Genomic DNA, 24,025 nt, shown 5'->3' on the forward strand with positions numbered 1-24,025 from the left:
AACATACCTTTCCTCAAACATACCTTTTTGAAATCGGACACTATGGTGGGATTAACAACACGAAGACCTTTAAAATGGTATCTTATACCATCCAAAAAGGCTTTACAGCGAAAGCACCACAAACGATTATGTTAGGTCACCGCCAAATCACAGAAAAACACAGCCATTTTTCCAGCCAAAGACAGGAGTCACAAAAAGCAGAAATAGAGATAAAATTAATCACTAACCTTTGATGATCTTCATCAGATGACACTCATAGGACTTCATATTACACAATACATGTATGTTTTCATATTTATATAAAAAAATCTCAGTATACATTGGCGCGTTATGTTCAGCAGTTCCAAAAACATCCGGTGATTTTGCAGAGAACCACATCAATTTCCAGAAATACTCATAAGAAACGTTGATCAAAGATACAAGTGTTATACATGGAATTTTAGATCCACTTCTCCTTAATGCAACCGCTGTGTCAGATTTCAAAAAAGCTTTACGGAAAAAGCAAACCATGCAATAATCTGAGGTTGGCGCTCAGAGCCCAATCAAGACAAAAAGATATCCGCCATATTGTGCAGTCAACAGAAGTCAGAAATAACATTATAAACATTTACTTACCTTTGATGATCTTCATCAGAATGCACTCCCAGGAATCCCAGTTCCACAATAAATGTTTGTTTTGTCCGATAATGTCCATCATTTATGTTCAAACGCGCTACTTTTGTTAGTGCGTTTTGTAAAGAAATCCAAAGTCACGAAGCACGTTCACTAGGAGCAGACGAAATGTCAAAAAGTTCCGTTACAGTCCGTAGAAACATGTCAAACGATGTATAGAATCCATCTTTAGGATGTTTTTAACATAAATCTTCAATAATGTTTCTACTGGAGAATTCCTTTGTCTTCAGAAAAGCAAATGAAACAGAGCTCGCTCTCACATGAACGAGCGTCACGAGCTCAAAGCATTCTGCCAGACCTCTGACTCATTCCCCTCTCATGCGGTCCCACTTCACAGTAGAAGCATCCGACAAGGTTCTATAGACTGTTGACATCTAGTGGAAGCCTTAGGAAGTGCAACATGACCCATATCCCACTGTATCTTCAATAGGGAATGAGTTGAAAAACAACCAACCTCAGATTTCCCACTTCCTGGTTGGATTTTTTCTCAGGTTTTGCCTGCCATATGAGTTCTGTTATACTCACAAACATCACTCAAACAGTTTTAGAAACTTCAGAGTGTTTTCTATCCAATACTAATAATAATATGCATATATTAGCAACTGGGACTGAGTAGCAGGCCGTTTACTCCGGGCACCTTATTCATCCAAGCTACTCAATATTGCCCCCAGCCATAAGAAGTTTTTAACAGCTTCAACCCCCAAGCCATAAGACTGCTGAACAACTAAACTAATCAAATGGCCAACGGGACTATTTACATTGAAACCCCACACCCATCCCCTTTTTGTTTTCACACTGCTGCTACTCGCTGTTAATTATCTATGCATAGTCACTTTACAAATTACCTTGATTAACTTGTACCCCCACACATTGATTCAGTACCGGTAACCGCTGGATATACTATCATTACTGTTATGTACATTTATTGTGTTACTTTTGGATTTATTCTATTCATTCTATTTCTTGAACTGCATTTTTGAATAAGGGCTTGTAAGTAAGCATTTCACAGTAAGCTCTACACCTGTGTATTCGGCGCATGTGACAAATAAAATGTGATTTGATATGATTTGACAGTGCATGTCAGAGCAAAAACCAAGCCACGAGGTTGAAGGAACTGTCCATAGAGCTCCGAGACAGGATTGTGTCGAGGCACAGATCTGGGGATGGATACTAAAAAATGTCTCCAGCATTGAAGGTTCCCAAGAACACAGTGGCCTCCATCATTATTAAATGGAAGAAGTTTGGAACCACCAAGACTCTACCTACAGCTGGCCACCTGGCCAAACTGAGCGATCGGTGGAAAAGGCCTTGGTCAGGGAAGTGACCAAGAACTCGATGGCTAATCTGACAGAGCTCCAGAGTTCCTCTGTGGAGATGGGAGAACCTTCCAGAAGGACAACCATCTCTGCAGCACTCCATAAATCAGTCCTTTATGGTAGAGTGGCCAGACTAAAGCCACTCCTCTGTAAAAAGGCACATGTCAGCCCGCTTGGAGTTTGCCTAAAAGCAGTTAAATGACTCTCAAACAATGAGAAACAAGATTATTTGGTCTGTTGAAACTAAGATTGAACTCTTTGGCCTAAATGCCAAGCATCACGTCAAGAGGAAACCTGGCACTATACCTACGGTGAAGCATGGTGGTAGCAGCATCATGCTGTGGGGATGTTTTTCAGTGACAGGGACTGGGAGACTAGTCGGGATCGAGGGAAAGATGAACAGAGCAAAGTATAGAGAGATCCTTAATGAAAATCTGCTCCAGAGCTCTCAGGACCTAAGACTGGGGTGAAGGTTCACCTTCCAACAGGACAATAACCCTAAGCACACAGCCAAGACAACACAGAAGTGGCTTTGGGACAAGTCTCTGAATGTCCTTGAGTGGCCAGCCAGACCCCGGACTTGAACACAATCGAACATCTCTGGAGAGACCTGAAAATAGCTTTACAGCGACGCTCCCCATCCAAACTGACAGAGCTTGAGAGGATCTGCAGAGAAGAATGGGAGAAACTCCCCAAATACAGGAGTGCCAAGCTTGTAGTGTCATACCAAAGAAGACTCAAGGCTGTAATCGCTGCCAAAGGTGCTTCAACAAAGTACCGAGGAAAGGGTCTGAATACTTATCTACAGTACCAGTCAAAAGTTTGGACAAACCTACTCATTCAAGGGTTTTTCTTTATTTTTACTATTGTCTACATTGTAGAATAATAGTGAATACATCAAAACTACGAAATTACACGTGGAATCATGTAGTAACCAAAAAAGTGTTAAACAAATCAGAATATATTTTATATTTGAGATTCTTCAAAGTAGCCACCCTTTGCCTTGATGACAGCTTTGCACACTCTTGGCATTCTCTCAATCAGATTCATGATGAATGCTTTTCCAACAGTCTTGAAGAAGTACTTACATATGCTGAGAACTTGTTAGCTACTTTTCCTTCACTCTGTGGTCCAACTCATCCCAAACGATCTCAATTGGGTTGAGGTCGGGTGATTGTGGATGCCAGGTCATCTGATGAGGCACTCCATCACTCTCCTTGGTCAAATAGCCCTTACACAGCCTGGAGGTGTGTTTTGGGTCATTGTCCTGTTGAAAAACAAATGATAGTCCCAATAAGCCCAAACCAGATGGGATGGCGTATCGCTGTAGAATGCTATGGTAGTCATGCTGGTGAAGTGTGCCTTAAATTCTAAACAAATCACTGACAGCATCACCATCAAAGCACCATCACACCTCCTCCTCCATGCTTCACGGTGGGAACCACACATGCAGAGATCATCCGTTCACATACTCTGTGTCTCTCAGAGACACGGCGGTTGGAACCATAAATCTCAAATTTGGACTCATCAGACCAAAGGACAGATTTCCACCAGTCTAATGTCCATTGCTCGTGTTTCTTTGCACCAGCAAGTTTCTTATTATTATTGGTGTCCTTTAGTAGTGGTTTCTTTGCAGCAATTTGACCATGAAGGCCTGATTCACGCAGTCTCCTTTGAACAGTTGATGTTGAGATACATCCACAGGTACACTTCCAATTGACTCAAATTATGTCAATTAGCCTATCAGAAGCTTCTAAAGCCATGACCTCATCATTTTCTGGAATTTTCCAAGCTGTTTAAAGGTACAGTCAACTTAGTGTATGTAAACTTCTGACCCATTGGAATTGTGATACAGTGAATTATAAGTGAAATAATCTGTCTGTAAACAGTTGTTGGAAAAATGACTTGTGTCAGGCACAAAGTAGATGTCCTAACCGACTTGCCAAAACTATAATTTGTTAACAAGAAATTTGTGGAGTGATTGAAAAATGAGTTTTAATGACTCCAGCCAAAGTGTATGTAAACTTCCGACTTCAACTGTAAAGGGGGGTAACGGTACAGAGTCAATGTGCGGGGGCATCGGTTAGTTGAGGTAATATGTACATGAAGGTAGAGTTATTAAAGTGACTATGCATAGATGATAACAGAGAGTAGCAGCGGTGTAAAAGAGGGAGAGAAGGGGGGGGGGGTGCAAATAGTCTGAGTAGCCATTTTATTAGCTGTTCAGGAGTCTTATGGCTTGGGGGTAGAAGCTGTTAAGAAGCTTCTTGGACCTAGACTTGGCACTCTGGTACCGCTTGCCATGCGGTAGCAGAGAGAACAGTCTATGACTAGGGTGCCTGGAGTCTGTGACAATTTTTAGGGCCTTCTCTGATACCACCTGGTATAGAGGTCCTGGATGGCAGGAAGCTTGGCCCCAGTGATGCACTGGGCCGTTCGCACTACCCTCTGTAGTGCCTTGCGGTCAGAGGCCAAGCAGTTGCCATATCAGGCAGTGATGCAACCAGGCAGGATGCTCTCGATGGTGCAGCTGTAGAACCATTTGAGGATCTGAGGACCCATGCCAAATCTCCTGAGGGGGAATAGATTTTCTTCTGCCCTCTTAGTAAAAGTTAGCTTGTGGAAAAGCATAGTGCATAAGGGAAGTACCAAAACCCCTTGATATAGTGGAGGCGCATGCAAGCAGATGAGGAAATGTGGCTAGGATGGATGAAATTATATAGTAAAACCTGCAAAAGAGCCAATGTAAACCAGGAAAAAAACGCACAACCCTCCCATGTGGCCAATTTAAAATGAAAAAAATAAAAAAAACACAACCCTCCCGTTTTGGAAGTTTGAACTGTTCCTTAGGGCTGTCAAATCCATCAGCAGCTCGTGGCATTCTACCTAAAGCAGACATGTCCATTGGCTGCACAGTCACATTAACATAAATCTCATGCAGCCTTGATTACAAATTCAAACACTGCAATGTAACCTACACCTCGATTAGAATGATATAAATTCTCATTTCGTTTAATGATTTTTCATTTTGAGCGTAATTATTTCTATATAGCCTACACTTTCTCGTTCTGAACTTCTAACGCCAGTGGTGCGGGTGTGGCTTCGTGACAGTGCACAAGAGGCTGCTCACCAATTTGACAGCTCCAACCCAGTTCCACCTCCACCACTGCCTAAACATCAGCTATAATGCGGGTGTCAGCTATCGCTAGTTAACGCAGGATCTGATTGAATCTAGGCCTTAGTTGAGGAGATACCCTGCTACCCTGGTGAGCTTCCCCTTTGTCTTAAATTGTAAGTCACTTTGGGTTTAATAACCTGTACAACCTTTCACTATACACCCTTCGTCTAAATAGCAGGGCGCTCTGCTATACGCAGCTGAATATCCCCAACTTTTGTTTGGTTCCCCTGCATATCACATATGGTCTAAGAACAACTCATATGAATTTGTTATTTTCCAAGATTAAAATCAGTCTCTTGAATACAAATATCTGGCTAGCTATAATTACATTTCCCCTTCAACTGTGGCTGCTGTGTCAACAACCTTGGGCTTTTCTGTTCATATTGTCATTCAATGGATGTTTTTCCACTCGCTACCTCCCCAAACCCACTCAAACGTGAGGCCTTCAATTAAATGTTGGAATCGCCAATCTGTCTAGTCTACTACCTATGGACATTATTTAGAGGGACATTGAACTATGTTCAGTTATTTGGAGCACATACGCACATTTCAAACGATACCATTATATTCATATACCATAATTTTAAAACATGAATAGAACATATTGTTTTTTGGAAGTCAATTATAAGACATTGAAATTTATCTTATGGGCCTAAATCCATCATTCTAAATGTGGCAACTACTCTGAACGCTTCGGGTAAGTGGTAGGTCGTGTTTGTGGTCATATGGCGCCATCTGTCAGTAAAATGTAAACATTACTTTTTATTTTACCTTTATTGAACTAGGCAAGCCAGTTAAGAACAAATTCTTATTTACAATGACGGCCTACCCCGGCCAAACCCGGACGACGCTGGGACAATTGTGCGCCACCCTACGGGACTCCCAATCACAGCCGGATGTCATACAGCCTGGATACAAACCAGGGACTGTAGTGACACCTCTTGCACTAAGATGCAGTGTCTTAGAAAGCTGCGCCACTCGGGAACCCTCTTTAACCAATCCTCTTCCGCTTCTCTACTAATAAGCAATTATACAGAATTATCTTTCAGATGTTTTTTAGAAAAATGAAAGCAGTGAACAAACAAAAGCGTAATTATTCAACGATTTCACATTACCATTCATTACACAGGTACTGAGTACTACTGTAGAGTTACATGAAGCATGAGGAGTCCTGCCTTTCTAGTTACTAAGTCCACCTCAGCAATGACCATTTAAACCAAGGATTACTAGCCATCAAATCCTTGCTTCCTCCTCGTTGTTTCCTCACCTCTCTCAAAGTGCATTGAAGTAGAGGATCCAAGGTCTCTCCTCTAATGAGCTTTGAGAGGAATTTAGGAAAAAAAAGACGCAAGTATTTCACTGCTAGCAACATTTAGACAGTCTTTTTTTCTGTGGCAGCATCAGCGCAAAGGCATACAATTGAACCGTTCCCAAATGTACACTTTTATTAAAAGTCATAAAAGATTACACAACAAAGACAAATGGTGGAACAGTTTAGTAGCTCTTGGTGGTCTCGTATGATTCGGGGAAGGGGACAGACATGTGGCCAGAGCCCATGACCAGGGGCAGGATCCCAGCGTTGGGCACCACGTTCCAGGACAGAGTCAGGGTGATGTTTTTGTTCGCCCTGGTGGAGAGATCATCACACAAAGGCCTTAAACATCGTAGAGCATTCCTACAGTATTTCCATTCAAAAGACTGGAGAGGAGCGGGGGGTGCCAAAAGTGGTCTTATACTGCCCTCTGCTGCATACAAAGGGTGTTCCATAACTATTCAACATAATGTTGGACTAAATGCAAAAAAATATATTTGTTTCTCTATGTAAAATCAGATTAAATTGAATTTGTCAGATAGTTTATAGCAGGTTTAAAAGGTGTAGCAAAATTATGTCGATGTGCCTTTTATACCTGCTGCAAACTGTATGTGACAAACGATTTGATTAAATAAAATGGCATCAAGACAGATTCCACACCGATGCTATATCAAAAACATGAATTGTTATGGTTAGGTTACAGGCGCCAGAATAAAAAAGTGAGAGGGTGAACAGAGGCTGCTTACCGAAGGCCGTTTCCGTCATCGAAGAAGAAGTACTTGGACTTCATGTCTCGGAGGTCGAGCTTGGTGCTCTCTCCCCTTAGCACGATCTTATCCCACAGAACCACCTGGTTCAGGGCCTGGAAGAAAGCACAACACGCCGCAGTTAAATATCACTAGTTGGCAGCCATTTTACCATTCACCTTCCTAGGTGGCCTGATCCCAGATCTGTATCAAATCACATTTTATTTGTCACAGGAGCAGAATACAACAGGTGTAGACTTTACTGTGAAATGCTTACTTACGAGCCCTTTCCCAACAATGCAGCGTTAAAAAGCAAGAAACATTTACTAAAAATGAACACGGAAATAGTAACAATTAAATAACGAGACTATATACAAGGAGTACCGGTACGCAGTCAATGTGCAGGGATACTTGGTAGTTGAGGTAATATGTACATGTAGGTAGGGGTAAAAGTGACAAGGCAATCAGGTTAGATAATAAACAGAGTAGCAGCAGCGTGTGTGAAAGTGTGTCTATGTGTGTGTGTATTGGAGCGTCAGTAGTATGTGTGTGTGGGTAGAGTCCAGTAAGTGTGCATAGAGCCGGTGCAAGAGTCAGTGCAAAAAATATATTTAAAAAAGGGTGTCAATGCAAATAGTCCAGGTAGTCATTTGATTAACTGTCTTATGGCCCGCTTGCCGTGCGGTAGCAGAGAGAACAGTCTATGACTAGGGTGGCTGGAGTCTTTGACAATTTTTAGGGCCTTCCTCTGACATCACCTGGTATAAAAGTCCTTGATGGCAGGGAGCTCGGCTCCAGTGATGTACTGGGCCGTACGCACTACCCCTGTAGCGCCTTACGGTGGGTTGTCAAGCAATTGCATACCAAGCGGTGATGTAGCCAGTCAAGATGCTCTCAATGGTGCAGCTGTAGAACTTTTTGAGGATCTGAGGAACCATGCCAAATCTTTTCATCCTCCTGAGGGGGAAGAGGCGTTGTCGTGCCTTCTTCATGACTGTGTATCAATTTCCTATAGTCATAGTTTACGTAGGACTATACCGCACAAACAGACCTGAGACCAACCCAGGCTAATTCTTAGGATACACTATTTATAAAATGTCACCCATCACACCATATTGCCTTCTCGGCTTCCACCAATTAAATGTGTGTGATCTGTAGAAGAACCAATGTGTCAACAGCGTGTGGCAACCAGCCTACCCGTGCCAAGAGGAGGAACGTGTGAGAATGATCATTGATACATCATAAAGGAAAGAGGTCAGCTCTTACATTGCTCCTGGTGGTGTAGAAGTATGACTATTTTGCGGCATTTCTATATATAGGGTAGTCTACCTATAGAAGGTCATCCCTTCAAAGCAAGCCAAGAGGATCGTATGATAATGATCATTGATAGATCAACAGGAAAGAGAACAGGTCTGGGTTGTATTCATTACGGCGATTCTGCAAAACATTTCGCAACAGAAAACGTTTAGTCGAAAAGGAAAACTATTTGCAACGAAAACAAGAGTTCTAATTAGATAAATTCAGGTAGGTACCTCCCCTGTTTATTTATTAAATGGTAAACCGTTTCCGTTGCAAGACGTAATGTATACACCCGTTGTAAGACACTTACGTTGCTCTTGGTGGCGTACTCGGCAGACAAGTAGAGGAAGAGCTGCTTGACGTTCCAGTCAAATATGGGCTTTATGTCAGCAGAGAGGTCAAAGGTGATGAACCCCAGGTCACTTCTTTCCCTGGGTCCTGTGAAGTCATCCACGTTTTTCCTGTCAAATGGTAAAGGCCGAGTTAGATGTGTGCAGTGCATTGCATCCTAGAATTAGGCCAAGACATTTCTTTCACCACGTGGAACAGTAAGCTGTCAAAATATCTGTTTTTTTGTCTTGGCTACACCATAGATAGTAGTAGGCTACATTTACTTTATAGTTTCTGGCTGTACATTTAGGCAATGTTCTCTAGCTACACTTTGCACTGTATGGCTTGGTACAGTTACAAGAATGGCATACCACAGTTCCAAGGTATGAGCAATGCCTACTATAGATGCTTAGCTACAAATTGTAACGTGATATGTTAATGTGTATGGATGGAAGCATTCACATACACTATTATAAAGCTAATGCAAAGGTGTGACGGTAGCAAGTTCGGAAACATTCCATCTGCTGGCAGCTCGTTTACAGTTTGACAAAATATACCGCGCTGACGTGCTGTTCAACTATTGGATACGATGTTGCAGAAAGCAGCAGGCATCCGGTCTGGCTGGCAGGCTACATTGTAGCCAAAGTCAAAAACAACGGTTGTTCATTGCTCGGGCAGTTTAATACACTGGTGTCTGTTAGAATGACTGGCGTCAATATATGGATTCAATGATCACCTCGAGATAGAATTAGTTAGAACCATTGCAAAGACTCATACACCGAGCTAGCTATGTAGCCAGCCTATAACTATTTATACGAATAAAAATGTGATCTATCGAAACCAAAGCAATGCATGTACACTGTAGTTTAATAATAAGAATAACTAGTCATCACTCACAGCATTACTCTCGAGACGTGGATATCCACCGGTACCCTCCTGTCTTTGAACGCTGTCGTGATAAAACAGCCAAACGTCAAAGCTGCCATCACGCTGAGCGAGAAGGCGAAGAGGGAATTTGCCCTCGACAACACTGTATTCATTTTGAAATGCAATTATATTACAGTTTCATACACAACGATGCATACACACACAACGATTCATACACACTTCTACCAGCAAAAGCAGGAAGTGTAGTTTGACACAGAGAAATACGGAACTGGATGTTTTTTCCGTAATCGATGGAACATTAAAGTGAAACATTGCCCCCATGTGTTATGGAGGTGAACTGCAGTTTGCACTACCACTAACGGCTTGGAATTTCATGATAGTAGACAATTGATTGGATAATATCATTTTGAAGTAAAAGTATATGAGTCAAGATAATGTTAAACCTCAAGAGAAGAAATACTCAACACATATTTTTTAACCTTTCCGAAGCATCGCAACAAAATGGAACAAACCACAGATTAAGGCCTGGGTTAGTTTTTTGTAATCATAGGTCACAGTCAGAAAGCCCCTGGCTATAGCTGTACTGTATTCCCTGCCCTAGGGCTGCTGGCACAGTCTAAATGGCCCTAGGCCTGTATCCACAAAGCGTCTAGAGTAGGAGACCCGATAGTGCTGATCTAGGTTCAGTGTTGCATTTTAGATCATAATGAATAAGAATACATGGATAGGAGTGGCCTAAGCCTAGATCTGCACTCCTACTCTGAGACACTGTATGACTATGGGCCCGAGTTGTCCCACAGGCAGGCAGGCAGCGCTATAATACAGCTGCTCTCTCCAACTTATTCTATCTGGTCTCGACCCAGCTGCTGAGGGGAATTTCTGTGTCATTCTGGGCTGGCATATGACCCAGTACCAGAGTCAACACAACACAGATAGCCAAGCCCCCCATTTAAATTTCCAAAACATTAGCAGCCAGCCACCGACAGCCAGGCAAGACATAAGCAAGGCTAGACAAGCAAGGAAGCAATGACTCCAAATGTGGATAGCCAGTCTTTTGGAACAGTACACCACTCCAATGTCTACCTCTCCATATTCGCTCTGTTTTGCGTCAAGCTCTTTGTCAAGACCAGCCTGAATATTCTCACCCACTTCTATGTGGTGAAGGGGAATCGGAAGGAGGCTGCCCGGATTGCAGAAGAGTTTTATGATTTTGGACAAGGGCACAGTAAGTAGCTGTTTCTGTGAAAGGCAACAGACTATTATTCTATAGTAGAGGGTCATACACATACTTTCTACAGTAAAGTGTGTGTATCAGGGTATTCCAGCTTTCTAAAAGCTCTGTGTCTGTAACATGCCAGGCAACTGTATCCAGTCTGCCCAGGAACTACCCAGCCTATCGTTGTGGCCGGGGACACTAGGAACACTTAGATACATTGTGTATTAGATATACTAACTTCTTGATGTCTTTCAATGCTCTTTTCTTGATGAGGTACTGGGGGAAAGCACTGCATTCTAACAACCACACCTGGGATGAGGGAAAAGACCCAGAACCTTTGGCATCATGACGGCATGTTGGGTTGGCACGACAGAAGTCTCTGATTCAACATTGCTTCCGCCCTTAGCGTATTCCATGCACTGCCATCATCAAGTGGTCTGATTAGATGACACATGAAATGCACATTTTTGAGAGTATGTCAAATGAATATATTCAAACCGTAGGTTTTCAGCTGTACATGTATGTATAATTGTGCATGCCCTTGGATGGGTGTCATACAATTCATAGACAGTTTCTATCACAGCTGAGACTTGGCAGTTACAGTCTGCAGCCTGTAGTCGTACTCCACGTAGGTTACGCACAGCGACTGTCAGCCAGGAATGTTTTGAGCTGAACAGAAGCATGTCAGTGAGAGGTTAGAGAGGCTCTAGATTTCCATCCCCAAGTACAACTAGTTTAACTAGTCTATTTGATTTGAAAACCTATAGTAGGGCTTTTCAATTATGGCTCTGGAGAGACAAAATACCTATTAACTAGTTATTAAAATTCCCTTCTAATCAAGGACTATTTCAGACCAGGGACATCAGGTATGTGAACTCTCTGGTCAATCAAGGACTGATCAATGAATTAACTACCAAAGAAAACCTGCATTATGTCGGTCCCTGAAATAAAACCTGACAATTATGACCTTATAACGTGACCAATGCTATAAACAGTACATGGCTTTTGCATTTGAATATTGCAAGCAAATGATTGTTACATAAGCAACTAGGCATACTCAAAAGAGCAAATACTGTACTCAACTCAAAGGTCAAACTTTAATATTACAAACCATGCAGAATGAATCCTTTATGAACAGAACAGTTCCTAACCCTGAGACCAGCGGGGTAAAGGCTGTTCTGGTCTAAGCCATTTCTTAACCTCTGATAAAAATAGCAGGGTGCCACTGCTACAGCCACCACATTCTCTTCATCCCCTCAGTCGTCTCTCTCTCTTCGCCCTATCACAATATCTCACCCCTACACCTTCTTATCGCTTTCTCTCTCTCTCTCTCTCTCTCTCTCTCTCTCTCTCTCTCTCTCTCTCTCTCTCTCTCTCTCTCTCTCTCTCACACACTCCCTCTCTCTTTTTCTCACTTTCTCCCTACCTCCCTCTCTGCCTGTTCATGTTATTGTCGTGCTTGTCCTTGGCTGTGAAACGACAACAAGCCGAGCAGCCAACCAGAGAGCAGGATTTAGACTGGATCATGGTGCACAGTGCTGCGGGGACAGATAGCTGATGTAAACATGCCTGAAGTTCCACCTGCAGAGAGCTCGAGCGAACAGCAGCCAGAAAACACGCAGAGGAAAAGAACGTTAGAGAAAACAGACGATTACACCGCAAAAAAGAAACAACGCTGCTGGGGTATTTTAACTAGCCAAGGTCAGTAGCGTTTTACGCACACACAATTGCGTATTTGCGCACTGGGTGAGTGCGTCTCGGACTGTCACTGTGCAATGTTATTATATAACACCTGTGCTGTTCGTGTCAAGTTTATTTGAGGTAGACAGAGGGGTTGACATGGAAATGTTTCGTGAAAAAGGCACCTGTTCTGGAACATTCTCATAGCATCCAGCCTATTTGGAACTGTGCTATAGCATGTGAAACGAAGCTCTATGATATAAGAATATCATGACATAATCAAACAAACGCCTTGGACACATCTGGTCAAATGGGTCCCTAGAGCAGTCCAGTGCTTATCCTATTGATGTGAATACAGATCCATATATCTTACATCATAACACAAATGCATGTTTTATTTATTTAACACATTATATAGTGTATTATTATTATTTGTAGTAGTACTATTACTAGGCCTATGTGTAGTAGGCCTTGGGGTATGTGTCTATTAATGACTGGCCTACAACAGCTGAAGTTACCATGTGCTCTCATGACTCTTTCACACAAGACAATAAGAGTATGACCTTTGAACTTGACTAAGCAGCAGCTTCAGTCAATTAAACCTGATTATATCTCTTTAATGGTTGTATCTAATCTAAACAGTAGCTGGGTCACATTAGGGTTGTAACTGTGTGATTACTTATTGACTTTGGCCCTTGACATTCAAATGTTCTAAATGCAGTAGTTTGTTATTTAAGCACTAGAAATAAACAGAAATACAAATGGCAGATAGTATAGCCCTTTCTGCTTCCTGTGTTCTTGCTCAGTGTGGCAAATGGGAGATTTAAGCAAAGTCATATGTTCAGTGCACTGTTGCAATATTCATGAGAGCCACCATTTTACCCTGCTAGAATAGAGACACCCTGTGCTGTCCGAATGAGAATAATGGGCTTCAGCCGCACCAGGCAACCAGCTATAGAGGATCACCACCGTGGGAAAGGTGGACTGGTTTCCTTTAGTAAAGATAGAAAATAGAGAGAGGGAGGATTCCATGTCACTGTTGCTGTTGTGACTGGAATTAACTACTTACTGTGGTTCTAACATGTGCTTCCTAAGAATAGCTTCCAAACTCTACTTATTTCTGCAGCAGGGGTGGTCCTCATTGCCACCTGTTGTTATGTTATGTATACCTTGATAGAGGAATCTCTGTTATTGTCCTTTCCCTCAAAAAAATATATCAAAATGAATGTCATTTTTGGTCTATATATTAAAAAGGAATTCAGATTTTGCAACAACAAAAAATAAATATACAGTATTTTAGTTGTCCTGTTCATCATAAAAGATAGTAGCAACAACAGGCCATTTCAATGTACTACATGAGCTTGTCAGGTGATGCAGATGCCCTTCCAAAGATGGCCGGCACAGTCACAGCTCTGCCTGTGTGAATCCATGGAGTGACAACAAGACCCTTCAGTACAATAACAGTACAGTATGTGACAGGCGCCCTCTTCTCCTACAGGCAGGAATGTCATATACCTATCAATGGCTAGATGTTCCGTGGGGAGACGGAGACATGGGTATGTAGTATTGAATACTGCACTGCTGTGTGATGTTTATGTGGAAGTATTGCTGACATTTAATTATACTCAAGGCTCCCTCATTAAAGAGACTCATATCTCAATAGGATTTCACCTGAATAAAGGATTAATAAAATATTTTAAAACCACCTAAATGTTGTTCTCTGACGTGGATGGTAGTGTTGTTGGGTGTGTAGGGAGAGACTGAGCTCTGCTCTGCCAGTTGTACAAGGCTATGCCTGCCAGTTGAACAAGGCTATGCCTGCCAGATGGCCTGCTTGGTTGAGCTACAGCTATATATAGCTCCATCCACACAGTGAGAGAGTGAAAACCTATCCAGCGCTCTGTTATATGCTCCGTGATATTAGTGACAGCTGTGACAACTGGGTTTCAGTTTTCTGAAGATATGAACATGGATAGTGGACTGGTACTATTGGCTTTTGGGAAGTAATTGTAGATTAGGATTATGGTAATGATTGAATAATGAGGATACTGACAGAGAGTGAAGGCTATGATGAATGCTGTCAATGTATCAGACTTGAATGGGAATGTGCTGGTTCTATATACACTGATCAAAAAAATAAAGGGAACACTTAAACAACACAATGTAACTCCAAGTCAATCACACTTCTGTGAAATCAAACTGTCCACTTAGGAAGCAACACTGATTGACAATAAATTTCACATGCTGTTGTGCAAATGGAATAGACAAAAGGTGGAAATTATAGGCAATTAGCAAGACACCCCCCCAAAACAGGAGTGATTCTGCAGGTGGTGACCACAGACCACTTCTCAGTTCCTATGCTTCCTGGCTGATGTTTTGGTCACTTTTGAATGCTGGCGGTGCTCTCACTCTAGTGGTAGCATGAGACGGAGTCTACAACCCAAACAAGTGGCTCAGGTAGTGCAGTTCATCCAGGATGGCACATCAATGCGAGCTGTGGCAAAAAGGTTTGCTGTGTCTGTCAGCGTAGTGTCCAGAGCGTGCAGGCGCTACCAGGAGACAGGCCAGTACATCAGGAGACGTGGAGGAGGCCGTAGGAGGGCAACAACCCAGCAGCAGGACCGCTACCTCCGCCTTAGTGCAAGGAGGTGCCCTGCCAGAGCCCTGCAAAATGACCTCCAGCAGGCCACAAATGTGCATGTGTCAGCATATGGTCTCACAAGGGGTCTGAGGATCTCATCTCGGTACCTAGTGGCAGTCAGGCTACCTCTGGCGAGCACATGGAGGGTTGTGCGGACCCACAAAGAAATGCCACCCCACACCATGACTGACCCATCGCCAAACCGGTCATGCTGGAGGATGTTGCAGGCAGCAGAACGTTCTCCACGGCGTCTCCAGACTCTGTCACGTCTGTCACATGTGCTCATGTGCTCAGTGTGAACCTGCTTTCATCTGTGAAGAGCACAGGGCGCCAGTGGCGAATTTGCCAATCTTGGTGTTCTCTGGCAAATGCCAAACATCCTGCACGGTGTTGGGCTGTAAGCACAACCCCCACCTGTGGACGTCGGGCCCTCATACCACCCTCATGGAGTCTGTTTCTGACCGTTTGAGCAGACACATGCACATTTGTGGCCTGCTGGAGGTCATTTTGCAGGGCGCTGGCAGTGAACCTCCTTGCACAAAGGCGGAGGTAGCGGTCCTGCTGCTGGGTTGTTGCCCTCCTACGGCCTCCTCCACGTCTCCTGATGTACTGGCCTGTCTCCTGGTAGCGCCTGCATGCTCTGGACACTACGCTGACAGACACAGCAAACCTTTTTGCCACAGTTCGCATTGATGTGCCATCCTGGATGAACTGCACTACCTGAGCCACTTGTGTGGGTTGTAGACTCCGTCTCATGCTACCACTAGAGTGAGAGCACCGCCAGCATTCAAAAGTGACCAAAACATCAGCCAGGAAGCATAGGAACTGAGAAGTGGTCTGTGGTCACCACCTGCAGAATCACTCCTGTTTTGGGGGGTGTCTTGCTAATTGCCTATAATTTCCACCTTTTGTCTATTCCATTTGCACAACAGCATGTGAAATGTATTGTCAATCAGTGTTGCTTCCTAAGTGGACAGTTTGATTTCACAGAAGTGTGATTGACTTGGAGTTACATTGTGTTATTTAAGTGTTCCCTTTATTTTTTTGAGCAGTGTATATTTGTGGATGTGACCAATAAGAGCTTGTATGATAGTGAAGCGTTATCACTGTAAATGTATGACTGTAATGTGTGTTGTTTTGGAGAGGCTCAGTGTTTTGTCGTCCCTCTCCCAGGGTCATGGGCGGACCGGTCTCCTCTCCACGAGGCAGCGTGTCAGGGCCGTCTCCTGGCCCTCAGGACCCTACTCTCACAGGTGAGTCACACACAGAGGGGCGGGGCACCACAACGCAAAGCTTTCTGGTCAATTGTTTATACAGTGTTAAGACAGAGAAACTTTTTGACACCTTTATGTGAAATAAAATGCTTATGCACTTTCTGTACGTTGCAGATAAGATACATATGATATGTTTGCCATTTTCCCTTGTAGTCAGATTTCTTAAAAGTTTATTTGGATAGTTTTTATTTATTTTTATTTATTTAACCGTTATTTTACCAGGTAAGTTGACTGAGAACGCGTTCTCATTTGCAGCAACGACCTGGGGAATAGTTACAGGGGAGAGGATGAATCAGCCAATTGTAAACTGGGGATTATTAGGTGACCATGATGGTTTGAGGGCCAGATTGGGAATTTAGCCAGGACACCGGGGTTAACACCCCTACTCTTACGATAAGTGCCATGGGATCTTTAATGACCTCAGAGAGTCAGGACACCCGTTTAACGTCCCATCCGAAAGACGGCACCCTATACAGGACAGTGTCCCCAATCACTGCCCTGGGGCATTGGGATATTTTTTTTAGACCAGAGGAAAGAGTGCCTCCTACTGGCCCTCCAACACCACTTCCAGCAGCATCTGGTCTCCCATCCAGGGACTGACCAGGACCAACCCTGCTTAGCTTCAGAAGCAAGCCAGCAGTGGTATGCAAGGTGGTATGCTGCTGGCTTAAGTAGTATAGTAGATGTAGATGCTCTACAGACTATCAGTAATATTTCAACTATCTATCTACTAACTTTAGCGCGAACCCTAACCTTAACCCTTAACCCTTATCCTAAACCTAAACCTAAACTCAACTCTAACCCTAGACCTAACCTTAACCCTCACTCTACACTATCTAGAAACTAAAAAGGGTTCTTTGCCTGTTCCCATAGGAGAACCCTATAGGAGAACACTTTGAAAAACCAAACCCTTTTGGTTCCAGGTAGAACCTTTTACACAAAGGTTTCTACATGGAACCCTAAATAGTTCCACCTGGAACCAAAATTATTTATCCTATGCACACAGCCGAAGAACCCTTTTGGAACCCTTTTTTCTAAAGAGTGTAACCCGTATTGGAAACCTAACTGTAACCTTAGCAAGCAGCTGCTTATCAACACATAGTGTGTTGATAGTATGACCATCTGTAGAGCTTTTACACAAAATAAAGTGTAGGGAAAGTGAGACCTATATAATGAATGCAAACATTTATTGTTGTCATCCCAGGGTTACAACGCAAACATCCCTACCATAGACCATGTGACGCCGTTGCATGAGGCTTGTCTGTCAGACCACGCGTCATGTGCCAAGGCGCTTATTGCAGCTGGTGCCAATGTAAGTCATGACCAAACGGACACACACACACAAACACATACACTCCACGTCAGATTAAGACATCATTATGCTGTGACAGCAACTCATATTTTTACGTTCCGATTGACCTGCCTTTGTTGTAACTTTGTTGCAGCAACCGATCTTTTTACGTTCCGATTGACTTGCCTTTGTTGTAACTTATAGATACTCATGGTTTTCTGACAATGCTCCCATCTATCTGATCAGGTAAATGCCACCACCATTGATGGGGTGACGCCGCTGTTCAATGCCTGCTCAGTGGGCAGTGCCACCTGTACAGAGGTACTGCTGGAAAACGGTGCCAAGCCCCAGTCAGAGATATGCCAGCCCTCGCCCATACACGAAGCCTCCAGCAAAGGTACTGTAGGAGGACTGCCGTCGCAGGATATGTCTGTCATGCACATAGCTGTCACTTTACTGTGAGGTTTTGAAATACTCTGGCTGTAATTTTAGTATGTTTCCCCTCTCTATTCTAAGATGAGACTACTGAATGCGTTTCTGAATGAGAGTATCCTGGTAACACAGGACGTATTGTGTGTAGGCAGAACTGCTTGTCTGGAGGCACTGATCACATGGGGAGCAGACGTGGACTATGATATTCCTCACCTAGGAACCCCCCTGTACATCGCATGCATCTCCTCAGGACTCCAGTGCACACAGAAACTCCTCGATGGAGGTCAGTAACTAACCAGACACTTTGGTCCTAACTTCAAATGATCTTTCCCGTTGACATCAATGCATTTAAAAATATATATTTTTTGTGATTCATTCGTTTGTAATTTGTTTCTTCTGTATTCTGCATTTACTAAGGAACGGTATGTCACAGGACATTGTTTTACCTGATGCAGTACTCACAAACACGGAGCGTGTTCAGGAGGGAGAATTCTTTTGAAACTGAGTGAAACGGGAAGGAACAGCACAAACGTGTCCAATCAGAGCATAAATTCACGTTTTCTGTTGCAAACCATTTTGCTACAGTGTGACCTACTGAGCTTAACCAGTGGTGTCTGGATTTCTCCGAAGGGGCCAATGTGCAGAAGGGCAGGTTCCTGGAGAGCCCGCTCCATGCAGCAGCTCAGAAGGACTGTACTGAGATCATCAATGTGTTGTTAGAGTTTGGAGCGAACACTAACGCTAAAAACCTACAGCTGAAGAGACCGGTGGAGTCAGCCCCACCTAACAGCGCAGCAGAGGAGACGTTACTGCTGCATGAAGGTAAGATTATGCTCAGTTCACATGGGAATATTAGCCTGATTCCAGATCAGTTTGTACTGTATAGCTAACTCATGTGTTTGTTTTCATGCCAAACTTGTGGTCTGATCAGAAACCGATACGCTAAGTTTCCTGATACTATTTCTGATCTGGGACCAGGTTAGGAAATATCTCCATTCAGCTGGTGGGAAGAAGTCAGAATCCCTTGTAAAACATTGTTATTTGGTTTATACAAGTGGATGATATTGAGGCTGTCTTGGATGAATCAGATAATATCTCGATCTCTTGCTCTCTCCCTCTGTCTCTCTCTCTCTCTCTGCAGCAACACCTCGGCCACTATATCAGCTGTGTCGTCTCAGTGTCAGAGATTATATGGGCCGAACTCGACTACACCTCATCCCTCAGCTACACCTCCCCAACCTCCTCAAACGCTTCCTCCAGTACAGATAGAACACATCAACGCTCTCTCTCTCTCTCTCTTTCTGTCTCTGTCCGTCTCTCTTGTCTGTTGCTCTCTCCCTTCCCTCTCTGTTTCTCCCTGCCTTCCTCTCTCTCTCTTTCTAAATGAGAGCATCATCATAATAGAGGATATTCTTTATCCCGTCCTCTCTCTTTCGGTTTTCTCTCTGTTTCTCGCTCCATCCATTTCATCATCAAGTGTATGTATTATTACTCACTGAACCTCATTTAAAAATAAAAAAAAACAGAACCTTAAATGCACCGAATCCCTCCCATTCACTGACATCTGTTTTAACTGTCTCTCTGTAGCACCTACGCGCATGGTCATGTAAATATGTATATTCTGTTACATTGACCAAAACATGAGTTTGAATGTTCAAAATAACAATACTGTATAATACTGTGTTATCCGTTAAAAGGACACCCCCACTGCAGTGATCGTTGTGATCCCAACTTGTCAGAAAGTTCTCTGCAAAGATGTGCATTGGTGTAAATCATGTTTTTCTGCACAATACTATCTAAGTCAAGTTGATCATCTTTCATGTCACTTTGGTTTTTTGTATCCAATGTTCCTGTCCACGCCATACGTTGAACTGCCTAATATTCATTGGGCAAAACAATGAAAGGGGTCATTGAATGTTTAATGTAATGTATAACATAATGTACTTTAATGTACACAAATAATGTTATGTCATCTTATTTGAATGAGCTGCCTTTATGCTACCAATGATGTAAATAAGATACCATCATGTACTTTAATGTACAGTATTATCTTGCTTGCATCATTGGTAGCATATATTTTTTATTTATTTATTTTATTTAACCCTTATTTTACCGGATAAGTTGAGTGAGAACACATTCTCATTTATAGCAATGACCTGGGGAATAGTTACAGGGGAGAGCGAGGGGGGATGAATGAGCCAATTGTAAGCTGGGGATGATTAGGTGACCGTGATGGTATGAGGGCCAGATTGGGAATCTAGCCAGGACACCGGGGTTAACACCCCTACTCTTACGATATGTGCCATGGGATCTTTAGTCACCACAGACCACACCCATTTAACGTCCCATCCAAACGACGGATATATGTAGCTCATTCATTACACATTGACATGTGTACATTAAAGATTCATTGACTCTGGAGTAAAAAATATTCAAAATTATACCCATGATACTCTGATTGTGTCTGTCCTATATGGGGCTCTTATGATGTGAATAATATTGTATTTCAATTATTTTCTTATAACATTAGCCAACTAATATATATATATATTATATATATACTGTATATTAACGTGACCTGTATATGTATAACTCACTGAAAAATGTATAGTATTTTGCCAAAACTCATTTCACATACCTCTCACCTGTTTCACTCGAATAAATAAGAATTTTATTCCATGATGTGGTTGTCTTGGAGATTATACTTCTGGCATTTTTCAGCTGTGGTTTAGTTCAGTTGTTTTGTTTTTGGTAGACTTTTTAATTTTGTCTACAATACTAGATGGTGCTCTGTAGCATGACCAATTTTCTCAATTGATTTAGAAGATCCATTTCCATGAATCAAAACTATATCCTGCTTACACATGTTTACATTGGTATCGTCTTTATGTTACAAAACTAACATTTTGATATTTTCATGAACACATTTTATAAACTGCAATGGCAGTACAAACAAACTGTACATATGTCTAAGTAAAAGATAATCAATAAATACATACATAGATAAATAAAAACAAATGCATTTGAAGATAATTGAAGTATAGGTGGAAAACTAATATCAATACATTAGTAAAAAAAAATGCAATACTTGTATAAATTATCTGAATAAATGTTTGTTTCATTAAGCAGAAGGAAGAAAACCTTTTCTCTTTACATGAATGTACCTACTCACCAATATACTATATGTTGCAGTGATAAATAGTTTTCTACTTTCTTAAGGCACAACCTCAAGATTCTCAAATATTGCCTTTTTATCACAGCTTTCTGTTTAACATATAAGCTAGCTAGTCTTAGCAGGCTGTCACCCTGTTCGCCAAATTGTGATAGTAATAATGAATTGCATACAGAAGCTTGTCATCATTATGAAATCACTTCAAATTCTGCAGTCAGGTGATGGCTACGAATGATGACGCGGTAACGCTGATGAGACTCAGAGACATTTTAAAGCGTCGACCCCAGCATAGAATATGAGTTTTAATTCTATGGATCCAGTATCGTAACAGCTATTACACTTGCAAGTCCCTAGCCGTGTACAGTACCAACTACCTCCCCTTCTAGCTAGCAACTGTGATCCCTGAAATAGTACTCAATAGGAATTACAGTCTTATGTACAATACAAGAACCTATTCACAAGTTAAAATAAGTTAGGGCTAGGGTCCTTTTTTCTCAATTTCCGCCTGACTGACGTGCCCAAAGTAAACTGCCTGTTGTTCAGGCCCTGAAGCCAAGATATGCATATAATTGCTACCATTGGAAAGATGACACTTTGAAGTTTCGAGGAATGTTAAAACTATGTAGACTATAACACAATAGATATGGTTGGAGAAGATCCAAAGAAAAACCAACCAGATTTTTTTTTTTTTGAGAGCCCATGGTCTTACAGTGGAAAGTATAGGGAAATAATTAAATCTAGCTCCCAGTATGCAATTCCTATGGCTTCCACATGGTGTCAGCACTCTATGTTCAATGTTTCAGGCTTGTTTTTTCCAAAATGAGTAAGAATACTGAGTTTTAGTACAAGGACACACTATTGGAAATGCGTATATATGCGCGCAATGAGGACAAGACGGACCTGCTAATATCGTTTTCCTATTGAACATACTTCTTTCCGTATGAAATATTATAGTTTGATTACATTTTAGGGCATCTGAGGAGTCAATAGAACATTTTTTTGACTTGTTTTAACAAAGTTTAGTGATAGATTTTTGGAATCCTTTCTCTGCATGTTGAACGAGTGGATTACTCAAATCGATGGTGCCAACTAAACAGACTTTTTGGGATATAAAGAAGGATTTTATCTAACAAAACGACACTACATGTTATAGCTGGGACCCTTTGGATGTCAAATCAGAGAAAGATTTTTTAAAAGTAAGGGAATATTTAATTGCTATTTGCGAGTTTATGAAACCTGCGCCGGTGGAAAAATATTTTGATGTGGGGCGCCATCCTCAAACAATCGCATGGCATGCTTACGCTGTAATGGCTACTGTAAATCAGACAGTGCAGTTAGATTAATAAGAATTTAAGCTTTCAACCAATATAAGACACTTGTATGTACCTAAATGTTTAATATCCATCATTTGTATGATTATTTATTTGAATTGCACGACCTTCTGTTTCACCGGAAGTTTTCGCTAGCGGGACGCCTAGCCAAAAGAGGTTTTAAATTGACAACTTTACAGGTCCACATCCTTTTTTTTTGGTCCAGCAGAAGTCTTAGACATTCACAGTCAAACACAGTACTGTACAGACACGATGCTGCTAAGCTGTTTTAATGCGAAAGCAATCAAGTCCTACATCAATTATTTGATTGATTGATGCTAAGCTAAATAAAAGGCTAACAGGTACGATTCTCTGTATTTGTTTGCTTTCGATCAACTACCACTATAAGCCTACATCATCATACGCTTTGCTCTTGTACATGTATGTGTGCGGACTGATTTCTGTAACAAACAGAAATGATGATGCAACATTGCGCAACGTTAAACCAACAGCAATACAACACAAATATGGTATTCATCAGTCAAATGATGCTGGTGCTATGACCATGAGCATAATAAGAATCACATAGCTCGTCGACTTGTCTGTCTTGGTACTGATGTGCACGAGACGGTGTGTCTAAAACAAGACAGCCGTACTATAATGGTCTCGCTCCTACATAGAAACACTATAACCCGTTTCAACCACCTCTTTGTCAGTGTCTAAGTACGGCAACACGTTTTCTATGAGAAGCTGTAACACTGTTGACTGGATGACATGTGGTGCACACATTGTAAACCACATAGAAAAAGCACATAGTGAAGAGAACTCATTTTAAGCATCCTTTCTTCCATCTCTCTTCTTTCGTTCTGGAACGTCCATCCCTTCTCCTTCTTTCTCTCAGGAAGAGCAGGTGTCGGTCCTGACGTCGCCCTTTTACCGTCGTGGGACCTTGGCCTTGGAGGCTGACCAATCAAACGCTATTAGTCCTGTAGCCCATCCTCGTTGGCTAGGCTGGCTCTTAGAAGGGGTTGAGACGGACACCCGTCCCCAGAGGTGAGAAAGGGTTCACTTTGGCCCACATAAGGGCGTCGTTCAATGATATGGCCGATTTACCGTCCTCAAGGAAAAACACAGGGCCCTGTGTGAGGAAAGGAAAAACACGGCACGACTTTTATTCTTCTATCATTGACCTTAACATCACCATGGCCTGCAAAACAGTTTAAAGGTTGAAGTAACGTCATCTTTCTCCCCTTGACTCACCAGAGGAA

The 24,025-nt window shown here is 42.2% G+C and overlaps 3 protein-coding genes across 12 annotated transcripts in view; 1 reads left to right on the forward strand and 2 right to left on the reverse strand.

Moving 5' to 3' along the window:
- Positions 1-6,585: 6,585 nt before the first annotated feature.
- Positions 6,586-9,998, reverse strand: LOC129841288 (signal peptidase complex subunit 3-like). The gene is made up of 4 exons (XM_055909486.1): positions 9,751-9,998; positions 8,834-8,984; positions 7,225-7,340; positions 6,586-6,793 (listed from the first exon to the last, which is right to left on the reverse strand). The coding sequence occupies exons 1-4, from the start codon at positions 9,891-9,893 to the stop codon at positions 6,661-6,663; spliced, it is 543 nt and encodes a 180-aa protein (XP_055765461.1). The 5' UTR covers positions 9,894-9,998; the 3' UTR covers positions 6,586-6,660.
- A 2,334-nt stretch (positions 9,999-12,332) lies between these two features.
- On the forward strand, positions 12,333-20,957 carry LOC129841555 (ankyrin repeat and SOCS box protein 5-like). 3 transcript variants are annotated; one of them, XM_055909889.1, is made up of 8 exons: positions 12,570-12,658; positions 14,136-14,193; positions 16,452-16,531; positions 17,757-17,864; positions 18,090-18,240; positions 18,424-18,558; positions 18,906-19,097; positions 19,417-20,957. In XM_055909889.1, exons 2-8 carry the CDS (start codon positions 14,142-14,144, stop codon positions 19,542-19,544), a joined length of 846 nt encoding a protein of 281 aa, XP_055765864.1. In that variant the 5' UTR covers positions 12,570-12,658; positions 14,136-14,141; the 3' UTR covers positions 19,545-20,957. The 3 variants fall into 3 exon arrangements, with proteins under 3 accessions (XP_055765865.1, XP_055765863.1, XP_055765864.1); XM_055909888.1 differs by lacking the exon at positions 14,136-14,193 and having other exon boundaries at positions 12,336-12,658; XM_055909890.1 differs by lacking the exons at positions 14,136-14,193; positions 19,417-20,957 and having other exon boundaries at positions 12,333-12,658; positions 18,693-18,997.
- Positions 20,958-21,142: 185 nt separating this feature from the next.
- LOC129841553 (WD repeat-containing protein 17-like) overlaps positions 21,143-24,025 on the reverse strand; it is a 40,528-nt gene continuing 37,645 nt past the window's right edge. For all 8 annotated transcript variants that reach the window (XM_055909883.1, XM_055909886.1, XM_055909882.1 and 5 more), the window contains one exon: positions 21,143-23,895. In XM_055909883.1, the coding sequence (XP_055765858.1) occupies positions 23,776-23,895 (120 nt within the window). In that variant the 3' untranslated portion in view covers positions 21,143-23,775. The remainder of the gene's footprint in view (positions 23,896-24,025) is intronic.

This window comes from Salvelinus fontinalis, chromosome 42, assembly GCF_029448725.1.
Source record: "Salvelinus fontinalis isolate EN_2023a chromosome 42, ASM2944872v1, whole genome shotgun sequence".
NCBI lineage: Eukaryota > Metazoa > Chordata > Actinopteri > Salmoniformes > Salmonidae > Salvelinus > Salvelinus fontinalis.

Bases quoted from the DNA above. Each gene is read 5' to 3' on its own strand.
- LOC129841288 (XM_055909486.1), bottom strand. From the start codon at position 9,893: ATGAATACAGTGTTGTCGAGGGCAAATTCCCTCTTCGCCTTCTCGCTC. The intron at 8,985-9,750 runs GTGAGTGATGAC...ACCATTTGACAG, and splicing joins CACGTCTCGAGAGTAATGCT to GAAAAACGTGGATGACTTCA. The intron at 7,341-8,833 runs GTAAGTGTCTTA...GCTTTCTTCCAG, and splicing joins AGTACGCCACCAAGAGCAAC to GCCCTGAACCAGGTGGTTCT.
- LOC129841555 (XM_055909888.1), top strand. From the start codon at position 12,523: ATGCCTGAAGTTCCACCTGCAGAGAGCTCGAGCGAACAGCAGCCAGAA. The intron at 16,532-17,756 runs GTGAGTCACACA...TTGTCATCCCAG, and splicing joins TCAGGACCCTACTCTCACAG to GGTTACAACGCAAACATCCC. The intron at 17,865-18,089 runs GTAAGTCATGAC...CTATCTGATCAG, and splicing joins TTATTGCAGCTGGTGCCAAT to GTAAATGCCACCACCATTGA.